This window comes from Heterodontus francisci, chromosome 14, assembly GCF_036365525.1.
Source record: "Heterodontus francisci isolate sHetFra1 chromosome 14, sHetFra1.hap1, whole genome shotgun sequence".
Classification (NCBI taxonomy): domain Eukaryota; kingdom Metazoa; phylum Chordata; class Chondrichthyes; order Heterodontiformes; family Heterodontidae; genus Heterodontus; species Heterodontus francisci.
Window position 1 is genome coordinate 97662888 of NC_090384.1, and position 25467 is coordinate 97688354.

The following is a 25467-nucleotide window of genomic DNA, read 5'->3' on the forward strand; positions in this document are numbered from 1 at the left end:
AGTATTAAAAAAAATCACCATTACTTACCAGCTCTGGCACTTCTGATAGGTGGTCAAGTTTTTAACTAATTCTGGCAGACTTAATCAAGTAGGACACCTATCCTCTACTCTTTTTATTTAGTGAAATGTCTAATACAGATTTGTACAGGTTAGTGTCTCGCGTGTATGTTCTGGAAGCATCTGATTACCGTTTACATTTGTAGGGAGGAATTTCACGAAGAGGCGGTAGCCCTACCAACCTGCTGGAAAGCCAGGGGTGAGCCCACCTCCTCCAGCCCTGGAAGCCATGACTGCATTTAGCGTGGCTCAGGCAATTAACTGCCTGCAGTTGTGGCTTCTGCCCCTCTGAGGCAGGATGTCCCACTTCCAAGAGCTTGTCGGTCCCAGCAGCGCCACCAGGAGCAGTGGCACAGCTGAGACGCCAGCAGGCAGTAGGCACCAGATCCAGCCAGCGATGGAGCCGGAGAAAAAGGTAAGTGGGGTCGGGGCTCACTGGGGCGAGTCAGGCCTTGGCGAGATTGTGGGGGTGGTCGATCAACAGGGCACAGAGGTGTTTCAGTGGGGAAGGGGACCCGTACTGCTGGGAGGGGGAGAGGGGGGAGCCTCCGTGGGGCTTGATCAGGAGGTGGCCGTTCAGGAGGGCACCCTCCCCCACCCCCACCCCCCTCCCCGCAGCCCACAAGCAGGTCGCCAGGAATTACTGGGTCGCCTCCCTAGGTGGCGAAGGGCCCACTGTTAAAATATCAGCGGTGGCAGGAAAAGACTCTTAAGTGGCCATTAATTGGCCACTTAAAGGCTTCAATTGGCCTAAGGATGGGCAGGCTGCCTACCCTGCTGCTGGTAAGGTACCCCACCTGCCATCCTGACCGATTTTACACTCAACGGCCTCCCAGCCTGCTCCCTGGATGGTGGTGGGGGGGGGGGGGGTGCATGTAAATTTCCAGCCTGGTGCTGACGACTAGCAAAGGTTCTTCTTCCTCCAGAATGTTAAGATTAAGAATGCCAAGGAGAAGACGGCATCATTGCTTTGGAGAAACTACTGTCGCCAGATGCTTCCAATAAGCATTCAACTTAGTTAGCTTGGAGTCTTTGGAGATTCTTATATCTTCACTCCAAGTTTTACAAGTTTGTTGGCAAGAGCTTCACAGTGATTGGTGAGTGCATCTGAGAGGTGACATGTTGCTGACAGAATTTCTGCTGCCAGAGGGCTCTTTGGGCGACAGATTTCATTAGAACCTTAACAAACCTGTAGGAGCAAGTCTTTCTACAAACAGGCTGCTGCTTCCTACAGCCCTTTGGGGTACAAGATCCAATACACTCATGACCAGGGCATGATAGGTAAAAATCCAACTTTATTGGCAATGCCGTCACAATCATCGAACAGTGATTCCACTCTTGGTTGATTTTAGTATTTTAGAGACCCATTGGAGGGGTAGTCTCTACAGAAAACTTTGGTATGTGGCACCCTTTATATCGTGAAAAAAAATCACAGAATCCTTACAGTGCAGAAGGAGGCCATTCGGCCCATCGTGTCTGCACTGGCTCTCCGAAATAGCAATTCCCTCAGTTCCAGTTCCCTGCCTTCTCCCCAAAATCCTGCACATTCATCCTTTTCATATAACTGCCCAATCCCCTTTTGAATGCTTCAATTGAACCTGCCTGAAAAAGTTTTTACTCATGTCACTTTTGCTTCTCTTACCAAATAATTTACATCTGTGCCCTCTCGTTCTCGATCCTTTCACGAGTGGGAACAGTTTCTCTCTATCTACTCTGTCCAGACCACTCATGATTTTGAATACCTTTATCAAATCACATCTCAGTCTTCTCTTCTCGAAGGAAAGCAGCGCTAACTTCTCCAATCTATCTTCATAACTGAAATTCCTCATCACTGGACCATTCTCGTGAATCTTTTCTGTACTCTCTCCAATGCCTTCATGTCTTTCCTAAAGTGCGGCGCCCAGAACTGGGCGCAATACTCCAACTGAGGCCGAACTAGTGTCTTATACAAGTTCAACATAAGTTCCTTGCTCTTGTACTCTATGCCCCTATTAATAAAGCCCAGGACACTGTATGCATTATTAACCGCTCTCTCAACCTGACCTGCCACCTTCAATCACTTATGCACATATGCACCTAGGTCCCCCTGCTCCTGCATCTCCTTTATTAAAGAACAAAGAACAAAGAAAATTACAGCACAGGAACAGGCCCTTCGGCCCTCCAAGCCTACGCCGATCCAAATCCTCTATCTAAACCTGTCGCCTATTATCTAAGGGTCTGTATCTCTTTACTTCCTGCCCATTCATGTATCTGTCTAGATACATCTTAAAAGACGCTATCGTGCCCGCGCCTACCACCTCCGCTGGCAATGCGTTCCATGCACCCACCACCCTCTGCGTAAAGAACTTTCCACGCATATCCCCCCTAAACTTTTCCCCTTTCACTTTGAACTCATGTCCCCTTGTAATTGAAACCCCCACTCTGGGAAAAAGCTTCTTGCTTTCCACCCTGTCTATACCTCTCATGATTTTGTACACCTCAATCTCCGTCTTTCTAATGAAAATAATCCTAATCTACTCAACCTCTCTTCATAGCTAGCGCCCTCCATACCAGGCAACATCCTGGTGAACCTCCTCTGCACCCTCTCCAAAGCATCCACATCCTTTTGGTAATGTGGCGACCAGAACTGCACGCAGTATTCCAAATGTGGCCAAACCAAAGTCCTATACAACTGTAACATGACCTGCCAACTGTTGTACTCAATACCCCGTCCGATGAAGGAAAGCATGCCGTATGCCTTCTTGACCACTCTATTGACCTGCGTTGCCACCTTCAGGGAACAATGGACCTGAACACCCAAATCTCTCTGTACATCAATTTTCCCCAGGACTTTTCCATTTACTGTATACTTCACTCTTGAATTGGATCTTCCAAAATGCATCACCTCGCATTTGCCCTGATTGAACTCCATCTGCCATTTCTCTGCCCAACTCTCCAGTCTATCTATATTCTGCTGTATTCTCTGACAGTCCCCTTCACTATCTGCTACTCCACCAATCTTAGTGTCGTCTGCAAACTTGCTAATCAGACCTCCTATACTTTCCTCCAAATCATTTATGTATGCTATATTGTCTGTCCATGTTCTGCCTACCAAAATGAATCACTTCACATTTCTCTGCATTGAACTTCATCTGCCACCTGTCTGCCCATTCCACCAACTTGTCTGTGTTCTTTTGAAGTTCCACACTATCCTCACAGTTCACAATGCTTCCAAGTTTCATATCACCTGCAAACTTTGAAATTGTGCCCTGTACACCAAGGTCTAGATCATTAATATATATCAGGAAAAGCAAGGGTCCCAACACTGATTCCTGGGGAACTCCACTTCAAACCTTTCTCCAGCCTGAAAAACATCCATTAACCACTACTCTTTGTTTTCTGTCACTCAGCCAATTTCCTATCCAAAATACTCCACAGATTTATAAGAACGATTTATTTAGACCACCAAGTGGCAAACTAGGCACCTGAAGTGAGCAATTTGATAAGGCCAGGAAAAGAAGGAATTCCTTACACTTTGAGGTCCTAAAGCAAATTGGAGATTTCATTCTAACCTGGATCACTGTTCATTTAACAGAGGCTCAGAATAGCCCCTCTATTTTGCATCATTTAATCATTCTGTGTGATTGTGAGTCACAATCAGTCTCAATGGTACTTCTGTTTTTGTTCACATCAGAAGACAAGGAATCACCAATATGCAATCAATTAACAATCAGCCTTAAGCTTTCATTTGTCCCAGAGTGTAGACAAGGTGCTGGTCTACTGCTGTAGCATCTGTGTGTTCATCTCAATTTCTCAACCATATACCATAGTTAGCAATTTCTACCCTTTCATCAAGTCCAGGGTCTCTTCATCAGTTGCAAGAATTCTCTGTTCGAGCCAAAGTCAGAGTGAACATTTTTAGCCTTCCAGTCTTGGACTTCTCTAGGAACTAACCTACCAGACCATGATGCACAGATATCAGCTGAGCTCCATTTGTGAATTTGCATTCTGAAGGCGGAACCATTTTTGTGGTACTGAATGTGAGACTATTCATTAAGTTGTTGTAACTAAACTTCCTTCTTTACTCAGGCACTGATATTCCTATTAGTGAGATTAGAGTCACAGACTCATTTACGGCACAGAAGGAGGCCATTCAGCCCATCGTGTCCATACCAGCTCTTCACGGAGCAATCCAGTCAGTCCCACTCCCCCACTCAGTCCCCATAACCCTGCAAGTTTTATTTCCTTCAAGTGGCCATCCAATTTCCTTTTGAAATCATTGATTGATTGTCTCTGTTTCCACCACCCTCATAGGCGGCAAGTTTCAGGTCATTACCACTCGCTATGTAAAAAAGTTCTTCACATTCCCCCTGCATCGCTTGTCCAAACCTTCAATCTGTGTCCCTAGTCAATTACTGGGAACAGTTTTTCCTTGTCTAATCTTGTCATAATCTTGTACAATTCTATCAAATCTCCCCTCAATCTCCTTTCCTCAGAGGAGAACACCCCCAGCTGTTCCAACCTAACCTTGTAACAAAAATCCCCCATCCCTGGAACCATTCTGGTAAATCTCCTCTGCACCCTTTCAAAGACCCTCGCATCCTTCCTAAAGTATGTGACTAGAACTGGATGCAATACTCTAGTTGTCGCCTAACCAGAACTTTATAAAGATTCAGCATAACTTCCCTGCTTTTGTACTGAATGCTTCGATTTATGAAGCCCAATGTTATATATTGTTGTATAATTTGGCAACAGCTAGGAACTAATTACCTAGAAACTAATTGTTATAAATAAGTGTTCCAGGGGGCCACATTCATAGCTGCACTGGAGAGTCACGTGACACATAACACTACACCAGTCTACAGGCAGTTCTTACCAGGCAGCATGGAAGCTGAATGAAATAAACAAAGAGCTCCAGCCTTTTCAAGTCTAAAGTGTGATTATTTCTAACTTATGGGAATCAGAAGACATAACATCCAAGATCCCATATGCGTTACTAACCACTCTCAATATGTCCTTCCATCTTCAAAGATCGATGCACATGCACTCCCAGGTCCCTTTGTTCCTGCAAACTCTTTAGACTGCACCATTAAGTCTATATTGCCTCTCCCTACCCCTTCTACTAAAATACATCAGCACACACTTGTCTGTATTAAATTCCATTTGCCACTTGTCTGCCCATTCTGCTAGTCCATCTGTGTCCTGTTGCAGGCAGTTCATATCATCCTCACTGTTTGTCACCCCTCAAAGTTTGGTATCATTGGCCAATTTTGAAATTCTACTCTGTATTCCAAGATCCAATCATTTATATATAGCAAAAAAGGCAGTGGTCCCAGCACTGACTCTTGGGGAACAGCACTGTCTACCATTCTCCAGTTTGAAAAATAACCATTTACCACGTCTCACTGTTTTCTGTCCTTAAGCTAATTTTTTTTTTATCCAATTAGACACTGACCCTCATATCCCATGAGCCTCAATTTTGTTAAACAGCCTTTTATGTGGTACTTTGTCAAACGTTTTCCTAAAATCCTTATAGACCACATCCACTGCATTTCCTTCATCAGCCTTCTCTGTTACTTCAAAAAATTCACTTAGATTAATCAAGCCTTTTGGAAGTGCGTGCTGACTATCCATAATCAATTCAAACCTCTCCAAGTGCCTGCTGATTTTTTTCCCTGATTATTGTTTCTAAAACCTTACCCACCACTGATGTTAAACTAACTGGCCTGTTGTTGCTAGGACTGTCCTTACACCCTTTCTTGTCACATTTGCCACTCTCTAATGCTCTGATACCTTTGCCATATCTAGGTCAGATTTGAAGGTTATGGCAAACCCTTCCACTATCTCCATCCCCATTTCCTTTAACAACCTGGGATGCAAACCATCTTATCTACCCTTTCCAGCCTTTCCAGAACTCCTTTCTCAATTTTTACACTATCTATTGCCTCTGCTCTCTCCACTTCTATTGATATTTTGTCAGATTCCTCTTCCTTAAACACTGATACAAAGTACTCATTAAGTATTTTAGCCTTGTCCTTCACCTCTAAGCATATATTACCCCCTTTGTCCCTAATATGCCCTGCTCAATCTCTTAATACCCACTTACTATTTGCATGCTGGTAGAAGATCTTTAGGTTCCCTGTTATGTTGACTGCCATTCTGTTCTCATATTCTCTTTTTGCCAGTCTTATTTTCCTGTTCACCTCCCAGCTCAACTTGTTGTATTTGGCCTGGTTCTCACTTGAAGAATTCACCTAACATGCATCGTACACCCTTTTCTTTTGTTTCATCAACCAAGGTGCTTTGTTTTTGGTTCCCCTAACTTTTGCCCTTGTTGGAATGTTCCTAGCCAATCCTGAAACATCTTTTCCTCTAAGATAACCCATTGTTCCTTTACAGTTTTTCCTGTTTATCTTTGGTTCCATTTTACCCTGGCTAGATCCCTTCTCATCGCATTGAAATTAGCCCTCTTCTAATCTAGCCGTTCTACCTTATATCGTTCCTTGCTTTTCTGCATTACAAGTCTAAACCTTATGATACGATGGTCACTCTTACCCAATTGCTTCCGCACAGACACTTGGTCCACATAGCCCAGCTCATTTCCCAGCATCAGATCCAGCAATAATGCCTCATTTCTAGTTGCATCGAGAACATATTGATCAAATATGGGGAGGCAGTGGCATAGTGGAAATGTCACTGGATTGGTAGCCCAGAGGCCCAGGCTAATGCTCTGGAGACATGGGTTCGAATCCCACCACGGCAGATGGTGAAATTTGAATTCAATTAATAAATCTGGAATTAAAAAGCTAGTCTAGTGTGACCATGAAGCCATTGTCGATTGTTGTAAAAACCCATCTGGTTCACTAATGTCCTTTAGGGAAGGAAATCTGCCATCCTTACCTGGTCTGGCCTACATGTGACTCTAGATCCGCAGCAATGTGGTTGACTCTTTAAAAATGCCCTCTGAAATGGCCACTCAGTTCAAGGAGAATTAGGGATGAACAATAAATGCTGGCCTAGCCAGCGACACCCACATCCCATGAATGAATAAAAACAAATATTAATATACTGATTAGACCAGGTAAATGCTGTGGAAGCACAATTTGGATTGTTGAACCAAGTGTCCTGTTGGGTTCTGCTTAGAACTGGCTAGTCATCTATTCTATTAATGTAGGAAAGTACACAAATTATAATGTTACTTATTTTAATATTAATTTATGAATTATGTAATATTTGAAAATTATATTAAACATTGAAGTGTTAAATTGGGAATCATTTCCCAAGATCATTTTTTCCTCCCTTTCGTCAAGCAGCTGTCGGGAAGATTTTGTCTGTGTAAAAGTGAGATAAATAACATTCTTAGAGATAAATGTATGAGACAATTGTTTCATACGTGCATTTAAGTAGGCAATTATGAATAACTCTTAAATCATAACAGGACAATGATCAAAACTGCCATTGAAGACAAGGCTAAACTTTCCTTTAGCTTATGAAGCAGGAACAGCCTTATCAATTGGGAAAGCAGCCTTATCGAAAACTCCAAAATAGAAGATTTATATGTTAATTATTGAGATAATTTAGTTGGACTTTCTGTCAGCCACAATGTAATACTTGTTAATTAGGAATGAGCAGCTGGCCAGTTTTCTGATTGGTATAAATAAAGAATGTACAAGGCTGAAAGTTAGATTCAGATTTTTGGCTTTTTCCACTCCTGCAATAGTTTAACTGAGGTGGGGAAGGGGGTGGGGGTGGGGTTGGGCTGGGTGGCAGTGGCTGTGGGTGGCGACGGTCTTGGAATTTGTGGCCAGGGGCAGCTTGGTACACAATCTCAATCTCTTTCAGATATATTGTAAGGCCAAATCAGTCTGAGACTTGGACAAAGCGGTCAATAAGCAGCTGGATGTCCTCAGGAGTATGTGCTATGAGACATAGTAATTGTAGTAACTATTCTTGTTATAGTGACTGTTCTTTGAGTGCATCTTGAGCATTTGCAGATTGAAGAGGTTGCCCCTCAACTCAACTGGAGAGAGCATAGAGTCGGTCTTTAAACTAAGATCAAAGTTTACCAGACAGTGGTTCTCACTTCACTTCTCTATGGCTATGCGGCATGGACAACTACTGGCGTCACATAAAGCAACTAGATGGATTCCACCTTCGCTGCTTAAGGTGTCTGCAACATCAAGTGGCAGGACAAAATCCCTAACACCGACGTAGTTGCAAGGTGGCATATACCTTGTATCGTGCGCATGCTCATCAGCTCAACTTCTCTAGGTCAGCTGTGCGGTTTGCACAGAGAATTCCGACATACCAAAGGTAGTATTCTATGGCCAGCTGAGCACAGGGACTCACAACATCGGACGCCCCAAACTTAGATACAAAGACATTCTCAAAGCCAATCTCAGAGCTTGTAAGTTGGACCCCACTACATGGGGGGAAAAAAACAACCATGGCAGATCCAAATGGAGAAGTCTCTGTCATCAAGCAATCTCAACATTTGAGAAGAACAGAGTCAGGTCCCTATGGGATAAGTGAGCACGTCGCAAAGCCAGTGCCTTCACCCACCCCTCCAACAGTGATTTCATATGTAATATCTGCAGTCAGATCTGTAAATCAAGATTTGGTTTAACAGCACATGTGAGGTGACATCAACCTAGACGGCGACTTGCTGAACACTCATCCGTTGAAGCAACGGGAGAATCCATCCATCAAAGTTTAACAATCCATTTGATTTATATAAATGTCTACAAAGTATAATCTTTCTGTGAAAGAGTTATAAAAAAGTTAACAAGAAGTAGGAATTAACTTCAGTAGTTCATCTTGGAGCTTTTCTTCATTAGAAAGCATCTCCTAAGGCTTTAGAAAACACAAAATCAGCTCATTGAAGCAAAACATTATTTTGAAAAGAGATATGGAGCAGGATTTCCCCCGTGGGCTTCAGGACCCAACATCAGGGTCAGATGGGGATCAGAAGCATGCACTGTATCGGAACAGTCACCTGCTGTGATTTTCGCTGAATTAAACACTGTTGGCAAGCTGTTGAAGAGCCCTCCAGCACTGAAGAAGCAGCAGGATGGTTGCCTTTTCGGGTAAGTGAGAGAGAGAGAGCACCCCAAGATGTAGGCGCCCACTCTTCAACTTCTTTTAACTTTAAAATAAAAAATGCCCTTAGCAGTCTGGCCACCATTGTGGAGAGGGGAGCCAGACAGGTGGAGAGGGCCTCAAAGCATGCCTGGAGCACTGCCCCTGCCCCCCACCTTGGTCTGCTGCCCAGAGGCTGCCTTCTGGCAGCTACACTGTTTCCCGATGCCACCTCGGACCAGGAGGGCAATTAGAAAATTCCAGTCAGCCTCTGACAATAGGCCTCAAAAGGCCTTTAATAAGCTCAATTGGCTACCCGGCACTTGCGGGCAGGTAGCCCTGTTGGCCCCCCCCCACCCATCCCACCTCTAGGAGATTGGCCCTGGGGTGGGATGGTGTCGGGAAACTGGCAAGCCGTCCACTGGCCCCATGCTCATCCTCACCGGGGCTAAAAACCCTCCCCATGGGGTTTGCTAGTCTGTTTGATAGTAATCTTAACATCTGCGTACTGCATAAATTTGTTCTGATGAAGAACCTATCCCTTAAACATTAACTTCTCTTTCCCCTTTATATGTTGATGGGTCTGTTCTGCTGTGCATTTGCAGCATGTTAAGTTTTTATTCTATTGCCTTATGGCCTTAATATGGAGCTAAATTTTAATTGGTTGTGCCTGGTAATAAAAAGAGAACTTGTATTTATATAGAACCCTTCATGTCCTCAGCATCTCCGAAAGCTCTTTACAGCCAATTCGTATCCAGCAAGGTACCACTAAAGAGCATTGACATAAATGACCATCTTTTGATTTGGCATTTTACAGACTTCTGGACTCAACATTGAGTTCAACATTTTCAAATCATAACCTCTGCCCCAATTTGTTTGGATGGCAGCTGTTGGTGATGATTTTGCTTTTCCTATTTATTCCTCCTCCGGACCCATCTTTTACTTCTTTTTCCTGTTTCATTGCCATCATCCTTTTGTCTTGCACCATCATCCCTTTTGCCATTTAACTTTTCCTGCCTTCCATTCTATCACAGACCTTTTATTTTTTCCTCTCCTCCCCTCCTTTTCCTGCCTCTGTACTCACTTTTAACCTGTTACATCTCTAACTTTTTCCAGTTCTGATGAAAAGTCATTGACCTGAAACATTAACTGTTAACATTAAAAGTTAACTGATGCTACCAGGCCTGCTGAGTTTTGCTGCATTTTCCATTTTCTGTGATGATGTTTGAGGGATAAATATTGGCTAGGGCATAACAAAGCACCTCCTGAGGGTGATGGGGCAGGAGAAGGACTGATTCTGGTGAAACATTGGAATGTATTTTGATCTTTACTGCCTGGGCTGTAATCTGGATTGTCTGTCTGTTATATAACCTGCCAGGTTTTCATTCATGAAAATCAGATGGGTTCTATAATAGGCTGGTGATCTGTTCAGCTAGATTACCACCCGGGTAGTGAAGATCAAAATCTATCCCAAAATTTCTTAAATTGTATCATGCCATATTTAATTGGATTTTTTTTGCAGAACTCCGCCCAAACTGAGGTACTAAATTAAGATTAATGCCACCCAGTCTGGCAAGAGTTGATATTTATGCTAATTGCCGTACTTGAAATTGGAGGGTCGGCAAACACATTTTTGGGCACTAAGTGATGTGTTAAAGATTTATTTTACATCTCATTATATTAATGCATCCTTTGGAATGTACACTGACTGGATGCATAACGTGTACATGGAAAACATTACTGTGCTTTTGCCACTGGCACTGGGCAGGGTGCCACACATATCTAGTGTAATGCAATCAGGCTTCCATGAGGAATGAGTGCCAAATCAGACTGAGCATTTCAGAAGCAGTTATGGCTCTACCCAGATGGATGAGTGGCCTCCATGTTTAAGGATTCATCCTACATATGAATTGGGTTTCAAAGACTGGAGGAGGAAAAGGCACTGAAGACATAGGAGGAAGAATAAGTATTTGTTGCTGTGGCAACCAGAAAAATATTGAAAGTAAGTAAAATATTGTCATTTTATCACTTTGAGGTAGTTTGTTATCACTTGAATAAATGTTATGTACACAGCACTTAAATATATGTTGGCACAATATTGACATTAGATCATTTTTCTTTATGAATTTTATATACAAGATATTGTAAAACATAATGAGAAAAGCACCAACATATGGCTTATGTTTTTTTCAGATTTGAAAAAGACTAGCTGCAAGGCTAGATGAGATAACCCATCTATTCAAGGATTTCATAGATTGTACCTGAAGAAAGAGAAGGGAGTGGGGAAAATACCACAGCACAGGTTAAAATGCATACTGGCCCCCAGTTCCTTCAACTTTCTTCATGGATTCTGCTTCAATACGGTGCGGAGGAAGATTGCTGCCAACCCTCCAGTGTGACGAATAGATTGACTGGAGAGCCTAACTTTATCCACAGGCTAAAGTGCATTCCCTTTCAAGCAATGACTTTGTTCATCATCAAGTTTGTCACATTGAAAACATCTGGTTCTCTTTGCTTCATTTCAACAACTACAAAGCCATTGAGATTTCAAAACGTCTGGTCAAGTCCCAAACCAGTTGTCCCTGTGGGAGTAATGGTGGCAGGTCAGACTAAGTAGGCTGATTTAAGAACTTCACTCAGAGGAATGTAAATCTTTGGAATTGTCTTTCCCAGAGGGTTGTTGATGCTCCATTGTTGAAGATATTTAAGGCTGAGATAGGCAGGTTTTTTGGTTTCTCTGGGAATCAAGGGATAGGGGAGTGGGCAGGAAAATGGAGTTGAGGCAGAAGATCGGCCATGATCGTATTGAATGGTGGAGCAGGCTCGAGGGGACAGATGGTCTACTCCTCCTATTTCTTATGTTCTTATCTTCATGTTTGTTGCCTGGAATGGCACAGGGAGAACCCCTGAATATGACACCAAGTGAACAGTAATAAGCCAGTTTTCTAAATACACAAAAATTCTATGGTCTATGTGGAAAACACATGAGAGAGTGTATGAAATTGTCTAATATATAGGATTTACTTTTCAAGCAAGAGAGTAGCATTTCCTGAATTGGGTGGACAAGATAGTGTGGTGGATGAGTAACAACATTTGTAATTTTAATGAATACTTTAAATAAATTGAAATGGGCTTTTAAACAATTGTCCATACCATTAATCAAAATAATTTAAAATTGCTCACTTGACCGATTGACAAAAATATGTCTGGTGTGAATTCGTACAAAATATAGTAGCACATAAATGCACAGTTTCTCCTGCTAAATAACTGCTTAACCACAGAGGAACTATGCAAAATTATAGTGCTTATAGTATTTTTTAGACTTTTCATTTGAAAGATGGGCAGTTTTCATTCAACTTTTAATGTTTTTGCTCACAGTATATTAGATTAGGCCAAAGTCCATCTCGTATCACTCAGCTCAGCATTTTATATTGCTTAGCCTAACATATTAGAAGTTGTGCACTGAGACAGAAAGTTACAGCAGATATGTTTATTATACCTATTACTGGCATTGGTTTTATGAAAAGGCCATCTTTTTTCCCTCCATGTACTCCTCCAGGTTTCTATGAGGCGAGTCAGATGTACATTTCTTAAATTCAGTATGAAATTCATTGGCAACATGGCAAATCAACACTGATCTTTATTGGAGCACGAATCTATTAGAAGCAACATTCAAGAACGATGTAGTAGAGGGAGATCACATAAAGCTAAGAATGTCATATTAATTTTCTGGGGCAATTAATTTTATGGCAGATTCTGGAAAGAGATAATGAGCTACTCCGGGAGAAGACAAAAGAAAATGAAGATAAATTTCAGATTCTCGAGAGGAAAAATGAAAAGTCTACAGCTCAATGGAAAAAGGAGGTAACGGGAATTAAAATAATACAACCTTTGTATGTAGGTTTTATACATTTCTTTTAGATAGCAGTTCAATTAGTTATAAAAACAAAAATGTAAAAACACAATAATATAGGCATCTTAGAAAAAAAATGTTAGAGATCCCTGCTGTTCTGCTGCATATAGCTATTTACAGTGTCAAAGAACTTATACCAATGTCCCATCACAGTAATATAGATACAGATTATTGAAGGATGACTTTGGTGCCCTTGTTCCCATTAAATCAATCACCGTCTCCCACCTCATTGCTGCCTCCACTCCAACTTTGCTCCACCAAGATAGAAGGGAGCAATCTTCAATGTATTTGGTGTACACTGTTTTAGTCTTGTATCATGAGATCTGGTTCATTTGTGCCAAGCATTACTGTACGTCAGTCCCCTCAGCTAAACCTGCCTGTTAGTCCAAGATCATACTGGATAACAAGAACATCCCCAGGCTGACATTTTTTTTATTACAGCCAATTGTTCTTTTAAACCCCTCCACCCTCACCTCAAACATCAACTGTGTGGAGCTCAAGAACATCTTCGTCTCAAAGATAGAGACCAGCCATGCACTTGCCTCCACTACTTTGTTCTCAAGTCTCCCACACTATCTTCTTGTAGTTTTCTGCTATCTCTCCCATGTGCTTTTCAAGCTCACCTTGTGCTCGAGATACACAACTTATTCCTTCATGCTCCTCCCCAGTGAATTTATGACCACTCAATTCCCCTCCCTGATTCCCATGCTGACATCATCAGTCATGGCCCTTTTCCTTTAAAGCTATTATCATCCATCCCTTGTCAAAAATAAACCTTGACCTTCTCCAATTACAGACCCATCATCAGTTTCCCTTCGCAGCCCCCCCCCCCCATTCCCCACAAGGTCCTTGAACACATTGTCGCTTCACAGCTTTGTGCTCTCGCATGGTTCAATTCCTACCTATTTGAATGCAGTCAGTGCACCTTCAACAATATCTTCTCTTCCCTCTGAGGTTTATCCTCAGACCCTTCTCTTTCGCTTTATGCTGCTTCTCTGTGACATCAACAGCATCCACACATAATCTGATAATGCCCATCTCTGCCTCTTCGCCATTTCTCTTGACCCTTCTACTGACTCCAAGCTTCAGACCGCTTGTCTGAGATGAGCCACAACTTTTTCTATGTCCAGGATGAGTCACAATTTCCTGCAGTTCAACACCAGGAAGATCACAGCTATCATCTTAGGCCTCTGATACAAATTTTATTCCCATGCCCCTCTCCTTGGCCACATTTTTAGGGTGAACTAGACAGTTTTCAACCTTGGCATCCTGTTCAGCTCTGAGCTGAACTTTAAACCACACATCCTATCCACCACCAAGACCATTTAATTCTGTCTCATCAACTTTGCCTGCTCCTATCCCAGCTCATAACCTCTGCTACTAAAACTTTTATACCCGCCTTCTTTACTCGCCAGGCATGATTACTGTTAACACTACGTCTATTTTGCAGCATCACATGCAGTGGAATTTACTTAGTGTTTCTGTTACATCTCCTATCCATTTTGCAAAGATATATTACACTCTGGTAGCAGATTAAAATTACTATAGCATTTATTTGCATTCAGATCATACGTACAGAAACTTGGGGACTGGGCAACACCATAAGCACAGACAACAGACGAAGTATTGTTGGAGTAGAAAATAAATGGGAATAGTGTGTGGGACAATAAACAATACAATTGAGGGGCTTTAGTCGAAAATACTGTCAGCAAATGTGCAATGGTAGAAACAAGACAAATGGGACCTTGGGATGTAGAGACAGAGCCCAATCCCAGGGTGTGATACAAAGTACTGATCCTCCCCCAGCTTGAGAATGTGTGGGAGTAGAATCATAGAAAGTTTAAGGCACAGAAAGAGGCCACTTGGCCCATCGTGTCTGTGTCAGCCGAAAAATGATCCACCTATTCTAATTCCACCTTCCAGCATTTGGTCCGTAGCCCTGCAGATTACGGCACTTGAGGTGCATATCCAGACTCCTTTTGAACGAGTTCAGGGTTTCTGCCTCAACTACCCTTTCAGGCAGTGATTTCCAGACCCCCACCACCCTCTGGGTGAAAAGGTTTTTCCTCATCTCCCCTCTAGTTTTTCTACTTTAAATCTATGCCCCCTCGTCATTGACCTCTCTGCTAAGGTGAATAGACCCTTCACCTCCACTGTATCCAGGCCTCTCAAAATGTTGTACATTTCAATCAGATCTCCCCTCAGCCTTCTCTGTTTCAAGGAGAACAACCCCAGTCTATCCAATCTTTCCTCATAGCTGCATTTTTTCAGTCCTGCCAACATCCTCGTAAATCTCCTGTGTACCCTCTCTAGTGCAAGTACATCCTTTCTGTAATGAGGTGACCAGAACTGCACACAGTATTCAAGTTGTAGCCTAATCAATGAGTTATACAGTTACAGCACAAATTCCCTGCTCTTATATTCTATACCTCGGCTAATAAAGGAAAGGATTCCATATGCCTTCTTAACCATCTTATCGACCTGTCCTGCTACCTTCAGGGATCTGTGGACATTCACTCCAAGATCCCTCACTTCCTCTACACTTTTCAGTATTTTCCCATTTGCCTTGTTTGACCTCCCCAAATGCATCACCTCACACTTCTCCAAGTTGAATTCCATTTTCCACTTTTCTGCCCATCTGACCAGACCATCAATATCTTCCTGCAGCCTACAGCTATCCTCTTCGCTATCTTTGTGTCATCTGGTGGGAGATCCACCCTTACCTTGGAGGGAGTATAAAGAAGGAGCTAGATGAGATTGGATAGCTATGTTAGAAAGAAAGACAACAAGCACTAGGGATGTTTATTTTGGTGCTATAGAAATGCAAGTTGTTGTTTCTTTAAGAACACTTTCTATTTGAAGTTAGGATCATCACTCAAGGTTTATTAAATTAAATATCAGACTAAATTCTGTTTTGACACGTGATAATATTGCAGACTCTTAAGGCCCATCTTGAACTCTGTGTAAGTGAATAGGTTTTGTAAAAGTTAAAATCTCACCCTATTTAGTATTTCTCTAATACAATATTACAAGCACTCATTGTTGTGGGTGTCTAAAGTGGACCTTTTATAGTAAATTACTGTAGGGCTATCAGACGTTTACCCATTGGTTGACACCTGGCAAACTTAATTTGTATTTTAAGTAACAAAAACAACTTTGTGTAGTACTTTTAATGTCATAAAGTGTCCCAAGGCACTTCACAGGAGTATTATCAAACAAAATTTGACATTGAACCACAAAAGGAGATATTACGACAGAAGGCCAAAAGCTTGGTCAAATAGGTAGGTTTTAAGGATCGCCTTAAAGGAGGAGAGAGAAGTAGAAAGGTGCAGAGTTTTATGGAGGGGTCCAGAGCTAAGGGCCTAGGCAGCTGAAGGTACAGCTGCCAATCGTGGAGCGATTAAATTCGCCGATGCGCTAGAGCCCAGAATTGGAGGAGCGCAGAGGTCTCTGAGGGTTTGTAGGGCTGGAGGTGGGGAGGAGTGTGGCCATGGTGTGATTTGAAAACAAGCATGAGAATTTTAAAACTGAGGCATTGCCTGACCGGGGTCCAATGTAGGTCAGTGAGCACAGGGTTGTTGGGCAAACCTAACTTGGTGTGAGTCAGGATAAGGCAGCAGAGTTTTGGATGAGCTCAGGTTTATGAAGGGTGGAAGATAGGAGGCCGGTCAGGAAAGTGTTGGAATAATCAAGTCTAGTGGTAGCAAAGGCACAGATGAGGGTTTCAGCAGCAGATGAGCTGAGGTCATTGTTACGGAGGTGGAAGTAGGTGGTCTTAGTAATGGAGCAAATATGTGGTCGGAGGATGATCTCAGGATCAAATATGACACCAAGTTTGTGAACAATTAGGTTGCTAAGGAGAGGAATGGGAAGGTGGCCAGGGAACGGAGTTTGTGGTGGGGACAGATAACAATGGCTGGAATTTCACAGGGATGGCTAAAGTCCTGCCGCCAGGGCTGAAAGCGGGAGGCAGCCCCGCTTGGGCTGGCGACGGGACATGGGAAGCATATTACCGGCGGTGAACAAGTAAGTGGCCCAGTGGGCTGGCAACTCAGCAGCGCCACTGCTAGTGGTGGCCAGTGCTGAGGCTGCAACTGCGAGGAGAGGGCACCTCAATGGCCAAGGTGCCCTCGCAGAGAGGTAAGTGGGATTGGGGATAGCCAGGACCAGGCTAGCAGGCCCCAGTGATCGGGGTCGGGGTTTGGGGGGGGTGAGTAGGGTGGTTGCTGAGGGCAGGCAGCATCTTTGCTGCAAGGGCAGCCATTGCCACCAGTGTGCCCCATCGTGGGCCATGGAGTGTCCCTAGAGGAGGGACACCCCCACAATCCCCCAGAGTTCAAGAGGCTGCCAGGTTTCGCTGGGTGGGCTCCCCACGGGGTGGAGCCCCCCCCCCCCCCCCTCCCCAAACGCAGAGGCGGGAACAGGGCCTTAATTGGCCACTTAAGTAGCACAATTGGGGTCCTGGCGGGCAGCCAATCTGCCACCTTTCCCACCACTGGCAAAATGGCATGGCAATAGGAAGACATCGGGCCTCTCCCCAATGCCTTCCTGTGCCATTTTGCCAGATTTCCCGCCTCCCAGCCCGTCGCCAAAGGCCTGGTAAAATTCTGGCCAATGGCTTTGTTCTTCCCGATATTAAGTTGGAGGAAATTTCTCCTCATCCAGTGCTGGATATCAGACAAGGAGTGAAACAAATTAGAGACAGTGGAGGAGTCGAGAGAGAGGTGGTGCTGAGGTAGAGCTGGGTGTCAGTAGCGTACATGTGGATTCTGACATAATGTTTTTGGATGATGCCATTGAATATCATGGCAGACTGCTCAATAAAGAAACCTTTTATATTCTTGATTAATAAATACTTGTACTATTTTCTTGGAGGAACAGTGCTGGCATTACATTTTAAAGTTGAAAAAATTACAGTCTCCATTTTAATCATAAAAAAATGAAGTATAATCAAGACAACATTTCTATTTTTGTAACTTGTCTGGGATAGTTTTTCAGTAAACTGAAAACTGACCACCATTGAACATTTAACAAAAGGTGTAGCTCATAATAAATATTTTATGATGAAATACATTGTTATATATATTTCATTTTTTAAAGGGTTAGTATAGTCTTTAAATAGTTAACAGAGGTTATCGTCCCTATTTTAAATACAGTGTTATGTGTCAACTTAGTTGGTTGTGTCAACAATAAATGATAACATTAATACAATCTTAAGAGGATAACTTCAGGCACATTACTAAAAAACATCATGGAACAAGTTGAACAATTTATATTATCATTCATATATTTCGTCAAAACAATAATATAGTTGCTGCCTTCATCACAAAAGTGTGATACACAAATTATGTTATTGTGGTAATCAAGATAATTTTACACGGCATGCATATGCAACACAGAGGTGAGTTTTGTGCCTCCCCATTTTTAGTAAGTTAAATCTCCATGTACATGTAGCATTCCTTAGCTGAGAGTTCAGGCAAAATGATTTAATCTCATGTCGTAACAGCGCTGCTCTTGAACCTGCCCCTATCAGATATGGAGGAATGCTTTGACTAGCCATCTCCCTTAACTTATGGGAATATACTTAAATGTTGCTGTCTGATACCCCCAACTATAGCTATGATTGAAGCACATTGTTTTCTGTGAGTACTGACTTTACTTCAGGCCCAAATTGAAGAAATCAAACCTTTCATACATGCATGTTTCACTACATCAGTAGAGTAGAAATCTGTGATTCTTGTTTGCAGGAGGCTCGATTAAATGAAGAAAATCATCTAATCAGATCTGAGTTAGAAGCATTTAAGGAGGCTTATGCAGAGTGGCAAGAGATCCACAGTAAGCTATCTGCTCAAGATGTACAACAAGAACAAATACAGATATCGCAGGCAAGTTTTTTTTAGTTCAAAGCCTCCAGAACAAGAGCTTGTGGCTTTTAAAGGAACAGTAGATTTTCATATAATATCTTATGTTGGCCTGTAAATAGTTGTAACAACTTAAAAGTTTTACTGTGATGTAAACGGAATACTATAAATACATAAGAAGGTAGGTAATGATTATTTGACTTGGAATTTGCATGGTCTTTTGGTTCGTCTATTGTAGTACTATTGTAGAAGGCAGACAAGTTCTTAAATTATTTACTTGAAGAATAAACAAAGAAGAACACAGGACATTATTAGCTGAGGACTTTTATCTACCCTCTATATATTGTTGGCATAAATATTATTGTGCTTTATAATGCAAAACTGTATTGACGATGCCAGACATCAAAATTATTCAAAATTAATTTAGCAAATTCAAGGTTGTGAATACTGATAAAGAAAGAAAAATGGAAGTGAATCATGGAGAGATGAATAGAAGAGAGAAATTAAGGCAGCAAAGAAAGATCCAGATGACATTGAATTAAGATTCAATAGAATAAAAATGTTAGCTAGAAAGAGCTTGCATTTGGATAGCCCCTTTCATGACCTCACAATGTCCCAAATCGCTTTACAGTCAGTGAAGTACTTTTAAAGTATAGTCACTGTTGTAACATTAACTCTGCTTTTCTTTCCACAGATGCTGCCTGACCTGAGTATTTCCAGCATTTTCTGTTTTTGTTATGTTTTTTAGTCTCGAGTTCTCCTGGTGTCCTGGCCAATATTTATCCCTCAACCAATATCTTTAAAACAGATGATTTGGTGATTTATCACATTAATATTTGTGGAACCTCGCTGTACAAAAATTGGCTGCCGTGTTTCCTACAGTGACTCTATTTCAGAAGTACTTCATTGGCTGTAAAGCGCTATGGGGCATGAAAGCCGCTGTAGGAATACAAGTTTGTTCTTTCTTTCTAAACCCACAACCTCTGACTCCAAGGCGAGAGTGCTAACATATGTAAAAATAGAAATGTTTCATTTTAAGTTAGATTATAAATTGGAAACACTGAAGTTTTGTTTCAAGTAAATAAACCTGCTAAAATCTGCTTGTTCACTATTTTTCCCTACTAGAATAACTCAGAACATTTTGAACATACAGTACAGGAAACAACAGGACTACAGACCAGTGTGAGTGAGGCCTTAATGTTTAGTAACAATGAGGTCAAGCAAGCAGGAATTCACAATACCATCGAAGAGGAAATGAAAGAGTCCAGTGAGAGAAACTACAAAAATCAAGAGATCAGCAACCACAGTGAGGATGGAATGGTCAATACAGATAATATAGGTACATCTTAAACATAGAAATAACACCAGGAATTTCCAAATTATTCTGCGTATACTCATTTCTGAAAGCAGTATCTTATTTAGTGTCAGGAACGGTGACCCTTTGGGATATTGTACAAGAAAAATCTTATTTATTTGTTTTTATATGTTGTATATGTAATATTGAATTATTCTTAAAATTGAAGCTGGAATCATATGCACTTGCATAGAACAGCTCAGTTTGTACTGAAATGTTGGTATATTTAATATTTTTATGTTAATTAATTAATGAATTGTGATTGAAAAGTGTTATAGGAAGTGTGTTAACTTCAAGGCTTTTATTATTTTGCTAGCAGATTTCCATTGGTGCTGCTCAAGGTGAGTCAGCGGATACAGCTATGTACCACATAATTGGCAAAAGAACCAGAGATGCGATGAGATTTCTTTTTAACCAGCATGATGTTAAGATCTGGAATGCACGGCCTGTAAGGGTGCTGGAAGCAGATAACTTTCGTTTGGATAAATTGGATAAATACTTGAAGGGGAAAGGATTGGAGGGCTATGGAGAAAGGGTAGGGGAGTGAGACTAATTGGATAACTCCTTCAAAGAGCCCGAATAGACATGATGGGCCGAATGGCCTCCTCCAGTGTTGTATTACTCCATGATTTGAAGTAATGTACAATATATCAGGCTACTGATTTACTATTATTGAATAAATCAAATTGCAATTTATTGCCATGTAGTAAGAGCTTCAGTGATATTATTGGTCTTGAATAATATTATGTGCACATCTTTTTGGACAGTGTAAATCAATAGCATTGATTATTAATAATTTACCTAAGCATTTACTTTTATCTCTATTTTTTAAAGCCCGGAATGTGGTGGACAGTTGAAGGGAAAAGGTTCTGGGCGTTAGGTTGCAGGAACAGCATGTAGCAGTTCTGTGTAGTTGGAGGAAATGCTGAGTTAGTAGTTAGGTAGGGTAGTTCTGGGTTTGGGAGCAGGGGTTTGGGGTCAAGGGATGTGGGTGCTTTGAGGGGGAGGCTGTAATATCTAGTATAACCAGAGGGACGTTGGGACAGGTATTCATGGTGTTTGGGACTACAGGGCAAATGTATCTGGGTCTGGTAGGGCTCCACAAAGGCAGTCAACTCTAAATGTCCGATCGTCCACATTTGTAAGAACGAGCTAAATGCCATGGCCATATCATCGTGACTCTCAACAGTAAACAGTTGTGCATAATGTACCGACTACCAAGATACTACTAAGTACAATGCATACCACTGCATGTACTGTGAGACACACACTGAGTTTTTTTTTTAAAGTTCAACATTTGTGTAAAAATTCTAATAGGTTTCCTTAAAGACAAATTTCTATTAGGCAAAAAGAAAATTTAGTACACCAAGCAAAGAGAAATGTTAAGAGCAACATGCAGAGATTGTGAATGTATGTGTGGTGGGGGGAGAGAATCATGGAAAGATTGAGAAAAAGAGACAAATAAAAGATTGAGATACTACAAGAGTTGAAAAAAGTGGAAGACAGGGAGATAGGCACACATACAAAGAATTAGAGAGTGGGAAAGAAGCAGAGAGTAATTGTGATTTTTAAAAAATTCATCTGTTGCATTGCCATGGGACATTATGATATAATAGTACATTGTGCGCTACATGATATGGTTGTTGTTATAAATAATGTGCTCGCTGACTCACCAGAAGCAAAGCCACGGGAGATCCACTAATTTAAACAAACCTGCATAGAATAAATGGAGGAACTGAAGAAATTGAAATGTGCAGATCTGCTTTCAAGGTTAATCTTGTCTTTTATCATAACAGTTACAAACAGTAATGTATTGCCAACAGACACGGCTAAGCCAGCTGCAGAAATGCCAGAGAAAGCGACTGATAATGGGGCCCTGTTTGTGAATGAAAGACAGTACACTAGTGTATCAACTGTGAATGTTGGTGCTGGAGAGCCCAATGACATACAGCAGGGTGAAACAGGAAACACTTGCTATGAAGCAGAGTCTGCAAGTGCAAAACTCAAGTCCCAGTGCACTTCTGTCTGTTTGGCAGAAGTCCCAGTGAAAGGAGGAAAGATGCTCCAAGACAGTGCTGATGCATTAGGTGTCTGCAGTGCAGATGTAGGTCAGCAGACAGACTCCATCGCACATAAATTCGATGGAGGCAAAAGTGAAGCAGTTTATGATACGAATGATAAGACTAAAACCACACAGTGTGACAAAGGTGTCTTTATAAATGAACCACCTAGAACTGAAGCCAGAGCAGCTCCTGGCACCGATGAGATTCCAGCATGGAAAGTCCGTGCAAATGAAGTACGACAGGATACTAACCAAACTCAGCACCAAAGTGCTTCTGACCTTATATCTCAACCTGTAATACATGAAATTCAAAATGAGCAGAAATCCAGTTTACAGCAGCAGCAGGAACACCACAACCAAGCAAATATTCTGATGGAAGAAAACTGTGCTAACAACAATAAAGTCGAACTCTGCCAATTCCATAATCCCGGCAGTAAATCAGATGTCAGTCCCACAAAATTACACGCTGACCAGTGTAATCATTGCATTCCATCAATTGTAGCCTGTAAAATTAACAGTAGTGTTGATGCCAACAGTAAACCCCTGTTAGACATTTTGGCAGAAATAAGGGATTTCAGGCCTACTGACCAGGAAGAAGATACTACCAAAGAAATCAGTAGTAATGCGCAAAGCGATCTTGTTAGTAGTGATGATCAGCAGAAAGAACCACATAATCTGGAAACTGTCATTTCTGACAGCGAAGCAATGGAAGATTTGCAGGTAACTGTGTCTAATGCTGAACCTTTAGGAAACCTGAAACAACTGCAAGGCAACTTGACACAAAGCAATGACTGTATTAGTATGACAAGTACCCACTCACTAAACTTCAAAGCTAATGCTGACCATAGTGTGGTTTTAGCCCAAACCTCCCAAAGTACAGAGGAAGCTCATGACCGTGCAAATGATTTTGCAGCTACAGTGGAAAGTCAGCAAGCAGCGGTTAATAAAATGGGTTCACTCGCTGAAATAGGAGAGGCGCGAGGCCCTTCCAAGATAACAGAAAATCAATTCAAACCCATCTTTATAAGTACTTCAGTTAATTCAGTTACAACCATCGTTTTAGATCACAGGAATAAAACATCAAATTGTCAGGCAGAGACTGCAAGCGGCAAAACAACAGAAAATCAACGTGGCTGGAAATTTTGTGGCCTGCCGCCTTTAGATTCTGGCAAGGAAAAGGATATGCTGAACAAAGCCGCAGCATCACTCTCAACCTCATTACCGAGGGACAAATTGGAGGCTCCTGTTATAAACAGAAGAGTCCCTTCAGCATTCACTTTTCCAAGACAAATCAGTGAAATGAGTTTGAGAAGGCCTAGTGCAGCAGGTAATGTCTACTTTTCTTACGACATAATCCTGTAGTAGAAAATGGATGCTGTATGGGGTACAATAGCATAATGATTATCTTACTGGACTAGTAACCCAGAGGCCTAGATAAATGATCCAGAGACATGAGTTCAAATCCCACGATGGCAGTTGGAGAATTTAAATTCAATTAAATAAATCTGGAATAAAAAGCTAATATCAGTAACGGCGACCATGAAACTATCGGATTATTGTAAAAATATCTTTTAGGGAAGGAAATCTACTATCCTTGCCAGGTCCAGCTTATAAGTGACTCCAGACCCACGGTAATGTGGTTGACTCTTATCTGCCTTCTGAAATGGCCTAGAAAGCCAGTCAGTTGTATTCAAGAAGGTGGCTCATCACCACCTCCTTGAGAGCAGCTAGGGATGGGCAACAAATAGTGGCCTCACCGCATCCAGTGAATGAATAATAAAAAAAAAAATGTGGGCAGATAGAATTTAAACTTGTTACATAAAATACCCTTGAGAGTTGAACCATTCAATTCTAACTTAAAATCTTAACTTGCACCAAGCCCTGTTCCCCTTTCACCCCTGTGCTCGCTGACCTACATTGGCTCCCGGTCATGCAACATCTTGATTTTAAAATTCTCATCCTTGTTTTCAAAATTCTCATCCTTGTTTTCAAATCCCTCCATAGCGTCGGCCCTCCCTGTCTCTAATCTCCAGCCCCACAACCCTCCGAGATATCTGTGCTTCACTAATTCTGGCCTCTTGTGCATCTCTGATTTTAATTGCTCCACCACTGGTGGCCGCACTTTCAGGTGCCTAGGTCGCAAGCTCTGGAGTTCCCTCCCTACACCTCGCTGCCTCTCTACCTCGCTTTCCTCCTTTAAGACCCTCCTTAAAATCTACCTCTTTGATCAAGCTTTTGGTCATTTGACCTAGTATCTCCTTTTGTGGCTCAGTATCATACTTTGTTTAATTCTGCTCCCGTGAAGCCCCTTTGGGACGTTTTATTACGTTAAAGGCGCTATACAAATATTAATTGTTGTAGTTGTTGTATAAGTGGAAGTAATTAGGTCTACATAATATATGGCAAGACTTAATTTTCTCAAACACTGAAGCACCAAAGTTCATGATATGTTATTTTTGCATTGTTATTTTCTGTTAATGGACTACCGATCATCACTGCGTCTGTCATTAGTCACTGCAAGTTATGCAGTGATTAATTGCAGTGACAAAAAAAAATTATCCGACTGCACTGAGGGCCCTGACTGTTAACTGCCATGACACCAAGAAAATGGACGTGATGATAAAACGAAACTGGTTACACACGTGACTCCAGTCCACCACTACACGTTTAATACAATAAATGCTATCTTGCTGCTGTTGGACACACCCTGGAACAAATAATAATAAAAAAAGGATCTACATTAATCTGTAATATTTAGGATCGGTCACGCGAATAGAATCCACCAGTCCAATATTTGTATTTATGGGATTTGGAATAGGGGTTCCTGATTAGTGAACAGTAGCAGGGTTAATTCATCTGCAGAGATAATTACAAGTATATAAAGATTTGAGGGCAAATTTCAAATCCAGGTGCCACATTTTGTATGAAACAACTAATGGTCCTTTTTTAAAAAAAAATTGTATCGGAACGAGAAAGAAATAAGTTTCTTTATTTCTTTCCCTTAAAATAAGCTGGAGAGGTTGTTGAGATAACATGAGAAACCAAGCTACCAGACTAGAGGAACAACCAACTGCAATAACTACTATCAGGACCTATTTGGCTATAGCAGGCCCATCAAGTATCTACCGGAGCAAAAGCAAAATCCTGTGGATGCTGGAAATCT

The 25467-nt window shown here is 41.7% G+C and overlaps 1 protein-coding gene across 1 annotated transcript in view; it reads left to right on the forward strand.

Annotated features, from left to right (window-relative positions):
* The first annotated feature begins 355 nt into the window (after positions 1–355).
* LOC137376918 (coiled-coil domain-containing protein 73-like) overlaps positions 356–25467 on the forward strand; it is a 34071-nt gene continuing 8959 nt past the window's right edge. Inside the window, exons 1-5 of the mRNA XM_068045873.1 lie at positions 356–472; positions 12868–12978; positions 18775–18912; positions 20014–20227; positions 22039–23631. Coding sequence (XP_067901974.1) covers positions 356–472; positions 12868–12978; positions 18775–18912; positions 20014–20227; positions 22039–23631 — 2173 coding nt within the window. The remainder of the gene's footprint in view (positions 473–12867; positions 12979–18774; positions 18913–20013; positions 20228–22038; positions 23632–25467) is intronic.